Source organism: Lonchura striata, chromosome 10, assembly GCF_046129695.1.
Source record: "Lonchura striata isolate bLonStr1 chromosome 10, bLonStr1.mat, whole genome shotgun sequence".
NCBI classification, from domain to species: domain Eukaryota; kingdom Metazoa; phylum Chordata; class Aves; order Passeriformes; family Estrildidae; genus Lonchura; species Lonchura striata.
Window position 1 is genome coordinate 20353713 of NC_134612.1, and position 15335 is coordinate 20369047.

Consider the following 15335-nt stretch of genomic DNA (forward strand, 5'->3'; position numbering starts at 1 on the left):
ACACAACCTTAATTTCTAAGATAGGCACCAGAAAAGGGGAAACTCTTCTTTTGTCTTGGAAGCATCCCAAAAGAGGGAGCTGGATTATTTATTTATTTTTATACAGCAAAATAAAAATAAAATTCTAGTGCAGAGGAAATGTCCTGGAAATGAGTATTTGATGATGTGAGTGCTTCACTGGAGTTGCCCACACTTCAGGAAAAAGCAGCTAATTTGGAAGGTCAGGTAGCTGGAGATGGGAAGTGAGTAAGGCTTTTTTTTGTTCCTGCTTATCTGTTAGACCATTCTTAAAAATGCAGATAGATGAGCATCAAAAGCTAAACATGCACTTTGAAAAGGGATGGAGTGAAGAAAGTTGACTTTTCCTGGTGGTGCTGCTTCAGAAGCTCAAGGAATTCTCTGTTCTCAATCTCTACAGAAACCTCATGGCCCTGAATTGTAGAGCTTTGATAACTGTGGCAGAAAGGCTAACAGCCTTAGCAAACAGTTGAATTGCTGCAGAGTTTCAGAGCTGAGCCTGTTTTTGCCTTTTCATGGAGTCAGGCATCTCTGTGCTTTGCCTGGAGCTTCTGGCAGCAGGAGCTCAAGAATCTTTAGCCACTTTTATCAATCTGGCAGTCACTATTGCTGAGAAAAACCTGAGTATTGGAATGCATGTCTCAAACATTGAACCCAAAAGACTTCCAAGAGCAGTGTCTGCTCTGTGGTGAGGGCTAGAACAGATGGATTTAGCTGATCTGGCCTGGTTGACCATGACTGAGACGTGGAAGGAGCATTTACAGCAACAGAAGTTCCAGTGGATTGGAAAGACCTTGAGCAAAGCAGGTTGTGGAGCCGTGGGCTCTCTCCTGGCCATGGTGCCTGACTGATTATTCCTGTCTATAATCTTAGGTTTTGTCTCCAGAGGGGAATTCTGCTATTTATAACCTAGTGAGCATCATGTATTCATAAAAAAGTTTTCATACAAAAAATAAAGTTATACTTTGTGGATGACTACTACAGGTGGGTTCAATATTGTACTTTGCAGCAACAGTTTGTTTCTCTTTTATCCTCTTCTGTTGGAAACAATCTAGGACAATTTTCTTTCCAGGCAGATAGATAATTTCTGACTTTGAACCAGTTAAAAATTACTTCTACAAAGCCAGCCTTTGTTTTAAGAACCCTGCAAGTTTGGAGATAATTAGGAACACAGTGCTGCTGATTTCCTTAACATAACTTCTTTCTTCAGTGTTGGATGTTGTATCTTCTTTAGCAAGTGACTGTTTGAAAACAGACATTACTGCTTGAGAAACGTCAAAAGCAATTCCAAGGAGTATAGATTAGATATATCAGTTTCATCACAAGTGGTACCAGAAGTGGCAACACAGCCCATGTGCTCTTAATCCTATATTTGCAGTAATAGGGGTGAAAAAACAGTACATAGGGTTTTTACTTCCTTACATTGGATTTCTGATCATTTTGTAGTGTGAGGTTTTTGGTAGATTTTTTTGACATATATGCATCTTATATAAATGTGAATCTCAAAAAAATTTTTTTTTTTTTTTTAGAAAAGCCTGCTAAGGTAGCCTGAACTCTAGTCTGGACAAGAACTCAATTTTCATGGCTTCAAATCACAAATAATTGACCAGAAATGTATTGTGAACCAAAAGCAAAATGAAAATGAGACCTGAGGGCAGTAGTTTTATCTGACCTTTGGATAACTGGTATTGAGAAAAGCTCCAATGTCGATGTTGCCTTGTTGTGCTGTGCAAGGGTGCAGCTGTAAGCTGTGTTCAGCTGCGGGGGGATGAGCAGCACATAATGCCTCGCTGTGACTGCGGTACCAGGGCAGTGCCTGTGCTGCTGCCTGGGGAGGAGGGAAGGGGCTGGGGACCATGGATCCATCAAATGCATGGCTTCTCCCGGGCTGGTGGTACATTTGAAAGGATATTTTGTGTGTGTGTGTGTAACTGGTACTGCTGGGCTTTCTGCTGCTCAGGAGAGTGAGAATGCTCCACTTTCAAAAACTGTCAGCCAGAAATTATCGCAGGCAAGTGAACACAGTCATCTGAGATGAATGAAGGCACTTTTCCTGTCGACACTATAGTTTCTCTTAATGTGTATCTTCACTGACTTTAAACCTAAAATTTGCTATGCACTTGCTGCTTTTTATGCATGCTGTGCAGTCTGCTCACTCTCAGATAACAGGAGGCTGCTTCAGTAATCTTTTGTGCCTGTAGGTGCCAGACCAGATTTTATATGCATAGCACTGCTTGGCCCTACATGATGCCACTTCAGTAAATACCAGTGCATTAGCCCCTTAAAAAAATCCAAAGTCAAACTTGCTTAGAGGTGGATTTAAATGTAAATTAGAGTCTTTCAGAATGACTTTGAATTGTCACTCTGCAGTATGCTTTTCCTACTAAAATGTTAAAATAGCTTCTGGGTATGGCTGGGTATTTGAAGAGACAAAAGCCCTCAGCTCACTCCGTATGTGTGTCCACCTGTCTGTCCCCAAGGAAGAAATTGGACCGGAACCATCTCTGTCTTCTTACTTAGGGTTATATTGTTCTGCTTCATTAAGATCTTTCTTGCCATTTCTTACATGTTTTGAATTGCAAAACCAGTAATAATTTGTTCAGTGATGGAGTGTCCTGAGGTCAGTGAACCAAGTTTTTACTGTGGAATCATTATTATAGTCACTAAAGACAAGATCATTTGAATTTCACATGTAGTTCTGTTTGCAGGGAGTGTGATAAAAATAAATCTGTGCTTATGTACCAAAACATTTTGACCTGGAAATGAACATAATGAATATAAGATGCAAGAATGTTAATTTTGGAAAAATCACTGTTGGACTGTGAAATATTCATGACTAAAAAATTCCTTCCTTCCTGTGCTTTTCTCAGCTTTATGCTTAACACTGAATTTCTTGAGACTTTTTTCCTAGAATCTAGTATGTGTAGGTTAAGAAGTGTAAGGCCTTTCTGTATGTGTTTTATGAATGTACTTGGCTTAGACTTCAGCTGGGTCTTAGAAATAAACTCTCATATCTCTGAGCTTAAGAAACCAGTCTCATGAGCTGTCAGCCAAATGAAGGGTAGCAGTCTCAAGTCAGTGATGTTTTTTACAAGTAAACTTAAGAATCACTTCACTTCAATTTCTAAACTGATTTCCTTTGTCTGTTTGCGACTGCTGTCAGCAAGGTCAGTGTTTGTTGGTCTGTTTGTCCTCCATGGAAACCGTCATCAAACCAGTCACCAAAGCCAACATGGGCCGTGCTGGGGCTGGTCCTGTGGAACCACAGAGTGGGTTGGGTTGGAAGGGGACCTTGAAGATGACCCAATTCCAGCCTGGCCTGTGTGGGTTCACTCTCTGAGCCAAGTGATGGCTTTGAGATGCAGCAGCACCATGGGATGTCTTGGAGCTACTGCTCCCTTTGCTCCCCTCTGGCTGAAAAACAACTCCAGGGTGATGTTCACAGGGCTCAATCTGAAGGCAAACACAGAGCTTTAAATTCTGTTCTTAACTCCAAGTAGTTCTTGTGGTATATAGAAGTGTTTTGATGTGGCAGGCTTTATATCAAAGTCCTGTTAAAATCCCTGGCTGAGTGTGTACGTGTGTATGAAATGGCACATATTTCTGCTCTTTAGGATGAGTAGGTCCGAGGTGTTTTGGGGAAGGGAGGGAGGAGCAGTGTTGTTGTCTTGAAACTGCTGGTGCCACCCGGCTGGTGGGTGGGGTTGTGTTCCTGATGTGACTGCTCAGGGCATGTGAGCACACCGAGAGGCAACACTGGAATCCCACTCATCTGCAGTTTGCTGGAGCCTCTCTTGTGACCTCCCCATTCCAGCTGTCCATACAGTTTTTGAGCACACACATTCATTGGTCCCTTAAAATTGGGGATGGTGTCTCTTAGAGGAATGGGTGTTTAAGTGAGTTCTGCTCATACCCTTCCTCTTGAGAGGCGTTGGTTGATTATTTCCTGTTTTTGTACCAAAGCTATAATGGAGACATATCACTTTAAAACACTTCCAAAATGTGCAGAAGTGCAACAATAGCACTGACCTCAGTGAGCAAGGTCACACCCAGGCTGCTTCCTGTTTTCTTCTTGGGGAGACCAGAGGCCCTGAGCATGGGAGAGCTCTCCTTTGCATCTGCCTGGGGATCAGAAATCAGAGCAGCAATTCATTCTTTCTGACAAAGTGGACATATAGAAATCTGAAGGAAAAGATTCAGTTGGGATTTCCAGGCTTATTTTCTAAATTGTAACCTGTTTTTGAGGGAATAACCATTATTTCCTTACTTAACTGATGTGTGTAAGATGTTCTGCAGTTAGTGCGCTCCTCAAAACATACATTAAAGATAAAGAAAGGAGGGAGATGCACTGAAGAGGTTTGAGAGGAAAGATAAAGACCAAGGTACACAATAGGGCAATTATAGCCCTTACGTACTGTTATTTCAACTTATCCCAGCATTATTCTCCTGGGATTCAAGTATTAGTTGACCAGTATAAAAGCTCTGTGCTTTGTTGTCTTTGTTTATTGATGCAATACTGCTACAAGTCAGAACAAAGAAGGATTGGAGAATGGATAGCTGGAAAGGTCTCTGAGAAACAAAGGAGAGGCAGCACAGGGCCGAGGTGTAGTAAAAAAATCCATTAAATGTTTCATTTTCCTCAGTGCAGAGCTGAGTGTATGTGGTTCTCAGGCAGCTCTACTGTAGAAAATACATTATGCAAAATTCCACCTGAAATAGTTGCTGTCTGTGGAGATATGTAACTGCAGCACAGCATTAATACCTTTACTTTACAGGACTCTTGTGCAGGCAGAGATTTTACTTGATGTAAGGCTTTGTCCACTATGTCCAAGTTTGTAGATTTTGAATATGTCAAATCCATTCTCTTCAGTCTGTAAGAGATAGAACCTCTTTTTGTTCTGCCCTATTCATGGCTTTGGGGAGACATAAATGACTGGGAAAAGCTGCCAAAGTCTTGTTTAGTGACAGTGAATGAAGAAATGTTTTATCAAAATCTTCTCTGGCACATCCTGAATATACAAAGTGTTGGTCTGTGTGTGGTGGCAGGGCTCAGCTTCAGAGCCAGAACCCATTGTCCACAGCTTGAGTGTCTGAGTGCCCAGTGCATCTCCCTTGAGAGAGCTGGAGTATTCCTTGGTGTCTTTCCCCCATCTTTAGCAAAGTGCTGTAGTTAACATTCCCTGTGTGTGATCACTAGTAGGGATGATCACATGAAAGCCATGTGGAACCTCCCTTCTCCTCCTGTCTGTTGATCACTGAGATCTTGCTGCATAGGAGTTGAAAACCTGAGGTTGATATGTGTAGGTAAGCACTTATTTCAGTTCTAAAGGACTGATTTTTTTTGTTTTTGAACAAAATGAAATTCTTACATTAAATAACTGTCTGATAGCTCTTAAGAATCCAGTCAAGCAGACTGTTGTTTCTGCAGTCCCTTTAATCTCTATATATTTGGCACGAAAATAGCAAACCTTTGTTGTGGGGAGGGGCATATTTACACTTCTCTAGTAACTGTTGCAGAGAAAATCGTGTTTTTCCAGCCACAAGGTTTTGAGTTCACAGGTTGCAGAGAGAGTACTTTGGAGACGAGACCCTGGGGTAATTTGTCACTGTCTGCCTGTATAATGAAGAATTAAACTCTTAGCAAATGATACTGCTACTGAATCAGGAATAGTGTAAGGAGAGTCATTTATCTGTGGAGCGCTCAAGCCTGGCAGTGGCTTTCTTGGCACTAGACACACTGTGGAATCTGACTTAGTTAATATGTTGCCTTGGGAGGCACTTTATTTTGGTATCAGTAAATTCACTTGTGCAAGTCTGCTGAGGAGAAGTTGCACTGAGGTGCAGTTCAGCCTACAAATGACTGAGGACAAGGATGTGCCTTTGGCTGCACCAAATCACTGCTCCCAACGAGCTCCCTGTGCTGCTGCTTCTCATGGAAGCATCTCGTGTCCTTGGCTCCCTTTCCTGCTGGTTTGGCTGTCCTGCAGTGGCACACCCTCGGCTACCAAAGATGCTAAAAGGTTTTTCCCTGTCCTTGCTCTTCCCCTCAAGGCCTCAGCAGGTGGAATTGTTCATAGTACATCGTGCACATGGTGAGTTTTATTTGAGGAGAGACATCTGACCTCTTTGATCAGAGCTGCTGCCTCTTGAGTGCTGAAAAGCAGATACCTTGAATATTTTGCATCTGAGCAAACTCAGAATATATTTTTTATCTGCTTCAACATTTATTAAAATTATGAGTAAATCAGGGAGGTAGACATCATGTTACTCACAGTCTCCTGAGATGGGAGGAGGAATCCTCACTCGTTCATTCTGCCCCTACAGATACAGGAGCTGATGTGTATATGACCAAGCATGGTACAGTTGGGCTCCTGGAGAAATTTGTATTTGGAATAAAGATTTTTCCAGGCTGTGAAGCTGCATTCCTTCCAGGCTGTGGTATTTTGATGTTGGAGGGGGAGAGTGAACAGGCATCATGCCCTTTGTAACCTAGTATGGGTTGGTGATGAATCCACTGAGGTTTTCAGTAATTTGTGTGAGGAAAAATCTGCAACACAGCAATCACCTCTGTTCTTGGCAATCCTTGTAAGCATTGCCAAAGCAGTCCCATAATTTAATCTGATAAAACCCAAGTTGTTTACCTGATTCCTGGTAGCACACTTCAAGGTTGTGGTGGTGTCTTGCTTCTCTGCAGTGAGGACAGGTTTGTAGGATGCAGCCTCTGCTTTGCCAGTGCTGCCAAGCATCTCAGTTCTGTGTTCTTCTGTGCATCTCTGATCAACTCGCTGGTAGGCTTAGATACACTGCTACAGCAAGTAAATCTAGTCTGGGTAATGGTTTTGAACATAACTAACAATACTGCTGGAGCATCTGAACTATAAAAACAGACACAGATGCATCCACGAGTTCCAAGCTTCTAAGCCTGCACTTATCTTCCTGTGTTGGAGTTGTGAGTCTGGTGACATCAGTAAGATGTTCCCACAGGAGTTTGACAGGAGTTCAGAGATGCTGCTTGAAGAGTTGGTGTGAATCTGGAAATGCATCCGTGAGAGCTTCCTCCCTACCCACTCAATTTCTGTAGCTTCCTGTGGGCACATGAAAATAGTGCTTGGAAAAAAAGTGAAAATCCCAAGTGGAAGCATCTTTCTCCCAGTTCTGCTAAATACTTAAGGGTGGGAGATGATCTGAACACAGGCCTTTGCATTAGGAGCTGCTGCCAGGCAGTGCAACACTGTTGGATAGACTTCAATTTAATAGTTGAACTGCACTTAGTTTGTTTACTGTAGTATCTTGGTGTTTATACATAGTTTAATATCTCAGAGTTAATTGTTCAAATGCTGTGTACTGGAAAAGAACTTTAATGCTTAAAGCTAGAGTGAGCCAGTTCTAAAGTGAACCTGGATTTTGTGGAAGTGTGTGCTGGTTTGAAGGCAGCTCTGCTTGACCTTGAACCAGTGACACATTTCTACTGAGCAGTGACGCTTAAGGCTTTGCAGATTTAGAACATGATGGTGCTGCTCGGGCTTTTCCACTACCAAAAAAGTTTCTTTCAAAAATATGAAGGATCATTATCCTTTTATTTGCTTCAGAATTATTTTTAAACTAAAGACATGTGGGTGAGTGGGAAGGCGTCTGCAGTTTGTCCATGTAGGAACTTGGAGAAGCATAACATGATTTAAAGCTGTGAAGTTCAACAGCTGTGCAGCTGCTGGTGCAGCTTGGTGCAGAAATGTGGTGAACAGTGCCGATATGAGTGACTTTAATTAACATTAACTTTATGTACATAATTGTCCCTGATGGTCTTTGAATGCCAGTGCAATGCTACAGCCCATTCTCAAATCTGCTCACAGCTTTACCTCTGAATAGAAAAATGCCCTGACTTTGGGTGCTTGTGACTGGCCATGCATGCTTCCAGTTGTGAATAATGTCGCTTTCTTTATGATCAGTAATTCTCTGTGAGAATTTGAAGTGACTGTCTACAGAGCACTGAAGTGTGTGGCACATCACAGGGCAGAAATTGACTTCCCTTCCCAGAAAATTAGAGATACATCAACTTCCCTGCCAGGAATCTTCATCTTCTGTTAAAAATAGCACACAAGACTAATAAGCACTGGCAGGCAGCATGGCTGGCTGGCTTTAGACCTTTAAGACCATTGTTTTGTCTACGTTACCTTTGAGTATGTTCTGGAATAAAAAGGGAAAATCATACTGAAAAGGTTAATTTGGCACTGTCAGAACTGAAAGTGGGACTATGTTTCATGGAGGTATCCCCATTAAAGGCATTAAGGTTGTAATTAAATTCGATAGCCTGTAAAGGTATGTGATTAATGTGTCTGCTAAAGTCATGTTTTTAATGCTTAATCTTTAAAATTGGACATGAATGTTGATGGCTTGTATGTTATGCCTGCTGTGCATTCAGCAGTGTTAAATAGTCTGGGCTGCTGAAAAAGGAACACAGTAGGAAATGGAGAAGTCTCCTTGAGAATTCCCATATGAATTACATCTTTGTAGTTGAGCAGAGCACAGGTTTAAGGAAGGGAAGTGTGTGAACCTCGCAGTTTGCTTACATGTAGCTGGAAATACTAGTTAGAGCTGAGTCACCGTCCCTCTTACTGATGAAGATGTATTTTGATTTGGAGATGATCCAAAGTAATATGTGTTTGTGAGTTGGTTCTGAAATGGACTTGAAGTGATACCTGTGGCAAGCACAGAGATTGAAAGGAAGTAGATTGATAATTAGTGAAGATACTTTTCTTGAGAAGAATAAACTTTGTAGCTCTCAAACACTTGTATAAACTGTTAGTTTAAGGATGATTATTCTACTACAAATTGCTCTTCTAAATCTATGAGTGTTTTATAGATGAAAAGACCTTTCCAGAGTCAGCCTTTTGGTTGCATCACTGCTGAACTGCAGAGGACCAATAGCTGGACCAAATGAAGGGGTTTCCCCAGAGGTCTACAACTTACCAGACACACTGTGACCTTTTTTCCTCTGGTTTTTGGCCATTTTTCAGTGGAGTAAATAGGAAACTTAGACTAACGTTTTGAATGGGTTCTTCTTCCTGCTTCTTTTCCTTCCTTCCTCATTTTCATTTTGTGAGCAGTAGTCTGACTTGTCTTCTTCTACAAGCTGGAAGTGTTTTGGCTTTTTATATAATATCATGGGACCACCATCATCACCTTTCTGGTGTGCTTTTTCTGTCATGAAAAAATTACAAATAAGTGCCTCGCTTGTCTGTGAGCAATTTACTTGCTGATGTTGCTTTCACTGCAAGGATTTTGAAGTCTCCATGTGTGTGAATAGACTTAAGAGGTCTCTAGTAGTGTTTGACTGCACTGCTGTGCTGGGAATAAAAAGCCTGAAAATTGATCTGAGAAACTTTGTTCAACACACTGAAAAAAATCAAATGCAAAAATCTGATTTGAAAAAAAAAAGCTTACTAATCTGAAAGTGTGCCTGCATGTGGTCTTACTGTTAATGGATGTTTTTATTAAGTTTGCTTGGAGTCCTGGTTCAGATGGCAACTGCTTTAGGGAGCAGAGGGCTGTATCAGCAAAATGATGCTTTTATGGAGGGCTTGGTTTTTGCTATCCCTTCTCACTCTGTGGGTGCTTTTGAAATCAAAAGATCATTGTGTTTTGCCCAAAAAATACATGAGAAACAAGTGGAGATAATCTGTTATTTCAGCTGTAGTCTAAGATTCAAAAATTTCATCTTTAATTTAAAACCAAGTCTGCCCTGGATGTTCTGTGCAAGGTGCCTGTATCACAGCCCTGCTGAGGCAGGAGTAGATGCTGGGGGCTCCTGCAGCCTCTGCTCTGTGTTGCCATCCTGGGGCACAGTCTGACAGAGATTTCTGGGCGGGGGAGCTGGGAGCTGCTACAAAACAGCTTTATAAAGTAGTGGGTGGTTCTGTTGACAGTTGCTTTTATATTCAAAACAGACTAAACTTAATTCTGCTTTTTGTGGTAATTCAGGAATTGAAATCACTCAGGTCTTGCCAAATTCATTAATATGGTGTACTAATGGGAATGTCTCTTTGGAAGCCTTCTAAAAGCTGAATAAATATATATACATATACGCACAAATTCTTAGATTTTTTTGTTATGTTTTTTAAAAAGGAGAAAAATAACTTTCAGTGTCTCTTTCTTCCCTCTTCTTGGCAGATTTTCTTCACCAGTGGAGCGTGAGAAATAGAGGCTGGAGAAGATGAGTGAGCTGGAGCAGTTACGGCAGGAGGCAGAGCAGCTGCGAAACCAAATCAGAGTAAGAATTGTGAATTGCCTGTTTTCCTTGATGAAATTTCTCCTTTATGAGAACAAACTGTAAAGATCTATCAGTTGTTCCTGTTTAACTTGTGCAGAGCTTGGAATATTAGAGTAAAAATCAGAAAAGCCATTGGTATAATGAAGTAAATTTGTCATATTTCTTGAAAAAAAAATTATTTCCTGATGAAGTTTGCTGAGTTTTGGTGCTATGGGTGTATGTGTTTCTGCAAGTTTTATGTTCTGGGTTTTTAGAAACAGAAGGGAGCAGCAAACTTCTAGAACTTAGGCATGACAAGTTTGGCTTAAGGGTCTTAGAACAGCTTGGTCCTGGGCTAAAAGTGATCCCTGAGAAGCCTGAGGTTAAAGCAGGGAGTGTGAGAGAGCCTTCCAGAGTGGATGTCATTTCTACAAGCACTGTTTCTTGGCTTCCTGTTGAGTTTATATTTATTAAATGCTGATGCTCCCATACAGGCTGGTTTTTTTTGTTGTATTTATTCAGTGAAGACAAACCAAGTATGAGCTGTCATGCCCAAAGTCAGTTTTCCAGGAATCTTTTGCAATGTGCATTTATGTATCAATGATGCATTTTTCAGTAAAGCATAATAAAGATCTTCAAAGTCTGTTTATTTTTCATCAAAATTTTCAAAGCATGAAGCAGTCATAAATGTGATTTATATGGGAATGGCTTATTTGCAAACATTCCTATCAGTGAAGAGTACAGGTTTCTTGGAATATGTTGCATGCACAGAGGCTTTTTTTAGCATGGCATGTGCTGGCAGCAGTTTGTGGTGTCTCCTGTGAGGTGTGAGGCTGCTGGGTGGTGCCAGCCCTGTGCTGAGCACACTTGGTGTGTCAGGACTGTGCTGGGGGCAGATGCTGCTCATTCAGTGCCACCCAAGGCTCTGTGTCCTGTTCCCACTTCACACACTGTGGAGAGACAAGGTGGGCATCAGGCAGTGCTGTGGCACTGTGCCCCTTCCACCAGCTCTGTAGAGGATACAAGTAATTTTTAGCTTAAAATACTAATTTGTTTTGGTTCCAGTTTAAGCTTTATTGCAGAATTGCATTGCTGAAAGGGGTACATAATTTTTCAGTTCTTCTCTGCATGCTGTGTAAAGACTTTATCATGATGTTATGTTGAGGAGAGCCAGTTAAGTCTTGGTTCAGACTTGGTAATCAGTGAGTCTGGTTTCATGCAAAACTGGGGGAAGAAAGAGCTACCAGGCAAGTTAGAGGGCTTAGGCTGTGCTGCAGGAACATTTGCTTATGTTTTAAATTTTGGAGCACAGAAATCTGATGGATTCTTGGGTAATTTTGTGGCTTTAGGTCGAATTAACATTTCCTTTGTAACTCTACCACCCAGACTTGTAACTGGATCTATCAGCTGCAGCTGAGTCCCACGGTTATATTGCCTTTGGAGTCCCTTGGCTCAGCAGTGGCAATTGGTGATTGCCTCTTGGCATCTGAGTGCAGGCTTGGATACCTTGTGCTTAATTCTAACTTTGGATAAGTAGGCAATTAAAAATACTTCTGATGACTTAACGTCCATTAAACTTTCTGACCAAATAATTCTATTTCATATTTGAAGAGATGGCTACTTATCTTGCTTATTAAATCATTGCACTATTTTTGTTTGGGATGGGTAAGTGCATAGATATACAGCATCTGAAAAATGGGGATTTTTAAGTGTCAAGAATATCTACCAGGCTGGTTATCTTCAGGAATTATTTTTGATGCACTCCTGAAAAGAGATGAGGTCACTAACAGTATTGGATGTTTTATGTATAGCTACCATTTTTCTGTCTTAGTTGTTGACAACCCTTGGGTTTTGTCATTTTGTTATTTCCTCTAACAGTATAATCACAGAAAATCGGCTTTGTGCCTATAAGTGAGGTCCAGATGAGATTGTAGCTAGCAGCATCCTAAGGTGTAGACACTGCAGTGCAGAGCTGTTGATTCCCCAGTGGACTTCAGTCTGCAGTATTTTAGAAGTGTTTCATGACTATTAATTTTATTTTTGCAGTATCTAGGTGCTGTGGGCACCTCTCCCTGCAGCTGGAGCTCTGGTCTGTGCACACTGTACGACCTGAGAATGCAGGAATCTGTAGTGCAGGAAGTTGGAACACTGAGCAATGAATGAATTGTCAGATATATTTTTTAAAATACAGGTAGTTTGGGGGAAAAACTGCTACCTGAAGTGTGTGCTAGGAAAGTCTGGGGGCTGCACAGTGATCAAGCAGTTAGATTTTTCTCACAAATTTTGCATTGTCTGCGGCATGAACTGAGAAAAACCTGCAATTCCATAGAGGAGCTTTTTTATGTTTTGACACTAATGATTCTGGTATGATTATGCATTTGTAGAAATACAGTTTCAAGGTAAGAATTAAAATAGCCTGTTGAAACTCTCCTTTTCCTGCCATTTTGCTAGTTGTATGGAAAATACTAGACAGCTTCAAATATAGGAGTTGCTAATAGCTCACTCTTAAACAGCAAAAACGCTTTGTTTCATTCAGACTGCATTCTGAATTCATTTTACGTTGAACATTTTCAAGTATTTCAGGACAATCAAACAAGTAGTCATTTAAAACCCAGTGTTTTTCTTCCTGTGGATGAAATAAGTCCTGAGTGCTAAGGGATTTGCTGCTCTGGTATTTTAAACCCCTCCTGATTCTAGACGTCAACATTTTATAAATATTTCTGCAGTTCAGACATTATAAAAATAAGTTGAGATGACTTAATCCACTCTCAGGCTTGCTTTTTGGGAGGAGAGCTATAAAGGGTGGTCAAAATAAACATACACTTAAGAAATGTTAAAGTTGCAATGTCAAGTAACTCTCAAGCAAGAACTTGAAAAAATGTGAAGATCCCAGCCTGAACGTGTTGAGGCAGTTCCAAAATGTGCAAGCAAATGTTTCTGTTCCTGCTCTCAAAGGGACAGACAGAGCAATCTGCACAGACTGAACTTTGGAGGGACACACAGAGTCTTGGTGAAGAGGCACCATCGTTTTTGGGTGGCTGCTTCAGTGGTTGCACAAGTTGGAGAAATTTCCAGGAGTTGAGAGGGTTCTGTGGCTGCTCCTGTTGATGGTTTTAACTTCAATTTGTGCTGCACAGTTCCTGCCTAACTTCAAGCCAGTTAAAGCCATGTTCTCAGAGGGAGGTGCTGGCCTGTTTCTGTGTCCTGGGAAGGGGCCCTGAGCTGCAGGAGAGCGGCGCAGTCACAGCTGGGACTGAAACCAGGTCTTGCACAATCCCTGTTGCAGGTGAGGCTCAGTGGAGCTCACCTGTGCCAGGGGTTCAATCTGGGGCTCCGAATTACGCAAGTGAAAGTCAAGTTTGTTTTCTAGGTCAGGTTGAATCATCTGCAGGAAACAATTCTGTGTCCATAGAGTTTGTGATAAGGAAGAAACCACAGAGTGTCTGTGTGGAGATCTGGGCACCATCCATTCCATGAAATGGGTGAGGGTGTAACTGGGCCATTTTTTTTCCCTTCAGTTTGTGTCAAGTACATCATCCCTAAGATTTGATAATCCTGCTGTCTGTCCTGCTCCTGGGATCCTGCCTGCTGATTTTCACCCTGCCTCTCCCAGGCAGCAAGAGGGTTAATTTGTGCAAGAGCCTCGTGTGGCACAGCTTGCTAATCCTGTGTAATATGTGGTTACTTTTCCAGGTGGATCAGTTCTTCCCTTGTGCTCAGCACACCCTGAGCAAGCACATCCACCCCAGGGAAGGAATACAGGGAAAAGGGTAGGCACTGGGACTTCAGGATGGCTCCAAATGCCTTTGAATCCCATAGTCTGTAGAAAAGGAGATTCAAAGGCTGCTGGGGCATGGCCTTTCTTGAGTCCTTCTTCCTCCAATACCCCTCGTTGTGTGCCATTGCTTTTTAGATTCCTTGCACAATAAAACAGATTAGGGTGACAGAAGGAATATTGGCATGTCAGTTGTTGGTGGTGTGTGGCTTTGAGTGTGTTGAAATTTAGCTCAAGAGTTACTTTTCCTTTAGACCCTCTCAGTTGATGCTCAGTGTTACCTTTCCAATTCAGCTTGTTCCATTTTTGTTTCAGGATGCCAGGAAAGCCTGTAGTGATACAACTCTTGCTCAGGTATGTTCCTGTTCTTTGTGTAGGCTGTTAGTTGAGAGATAAAAAAATACAAATATCAGTTTGTGACTCTAGCATGTTCCTGTTCAGTAACTGAAAGAATAAAGTGGAAGAAACCTTTTGAAATGTACAGTGTATTTGTTTAGTTTTAAATAACAAAAAAACCCCAAATAAACAAAACAGAAAAAACCCCAGCAAGTCAACCCCCCCCCCCCCCCACCTTAATGGATCCTGCTTCCAGTTTACCTTTTAAGTAGAGTATGTTTATTGTGTTGAATATATTTAGAAATACTTAAATAAACATCTTTTAGCAGTTTTTTGGAAACAGAATTATTTTGCATATAAAGTTCTGCCATGTTTTAAAAAGTAACAGTGCAGTGAATGCTGGAGCATTTTCTTTCATTGGATTGAATTGAAAACTTGGAAATTTAATAATCTGAAATATTATAAGGTTAGAAGTATTTTAAAAGAGCTTCCTGAAGTTTCATTGTAGCCACTGTGAAGTGTGTTATGTCTCTGAAAAATCTGTTTGTGTCAGTGTTGCTGGGTGTACACCAGTACCTACTTGGTAATGGTTTTTGTTGTGTGCCAAGATAGATAATATTCTATCAAAGTTCAAATGTATTTTTGTTATCTTGTGCATTAAAAATAGTTCCCAGTATCTCAGGGATTTGTTTTGTTTATTTTTAGATCACAACAAGTCTGGACTCTGTGGGTCGAATCCAGATGCGAACCCGGCGCACGCTCAGAGGTCACTTAGCCAAAATCTACGCCATGCACTGGGGATCCGACTCCAGGTGTGTACAGGGAGCCCTGCAGTGCCAGGGCAGGGCTGGGGCTCCCCTGGCACTGTCAGTTTAATGCCAGCTCAGAGGTCACTTAGCCAAAATCCACGCCATGCACTGGGGATCTGACTCCAGGTGTGTACAGGGAGCCCTGCAGTGC

The 15335-nt window shown here is 41.5% G+C and overlaps 1 protein-coding gene across 1 annotated transcript in view; it reads left to right on the forward strand.

Annotated features, from left to right (window-relative positions):
* GNB4 (G protein subunit beta 4) overlaps positions 1-15335 on the forward strand; it is a 30670-nt gene that overhangs the window by 5560 nt on the left and 9775 nt on the right. The window contains exons 2-4 of the mRNA XM_077785727.1: positions 10186-10285; positions 14355-14393; positions 15081-15187. Of these exons, the coding sequence (XP_077641853.1) occupies positions 10229-10285; positions 14355-14393; positions 15081-15187 (203 nt within the window). The 5' untranslated portion in view covers positions 10186-10228. The remainder of the gene's footprint in view (positions 1-10185; positions 10286-14354; positions 14394-15080; positions 15188-15335) is intronic.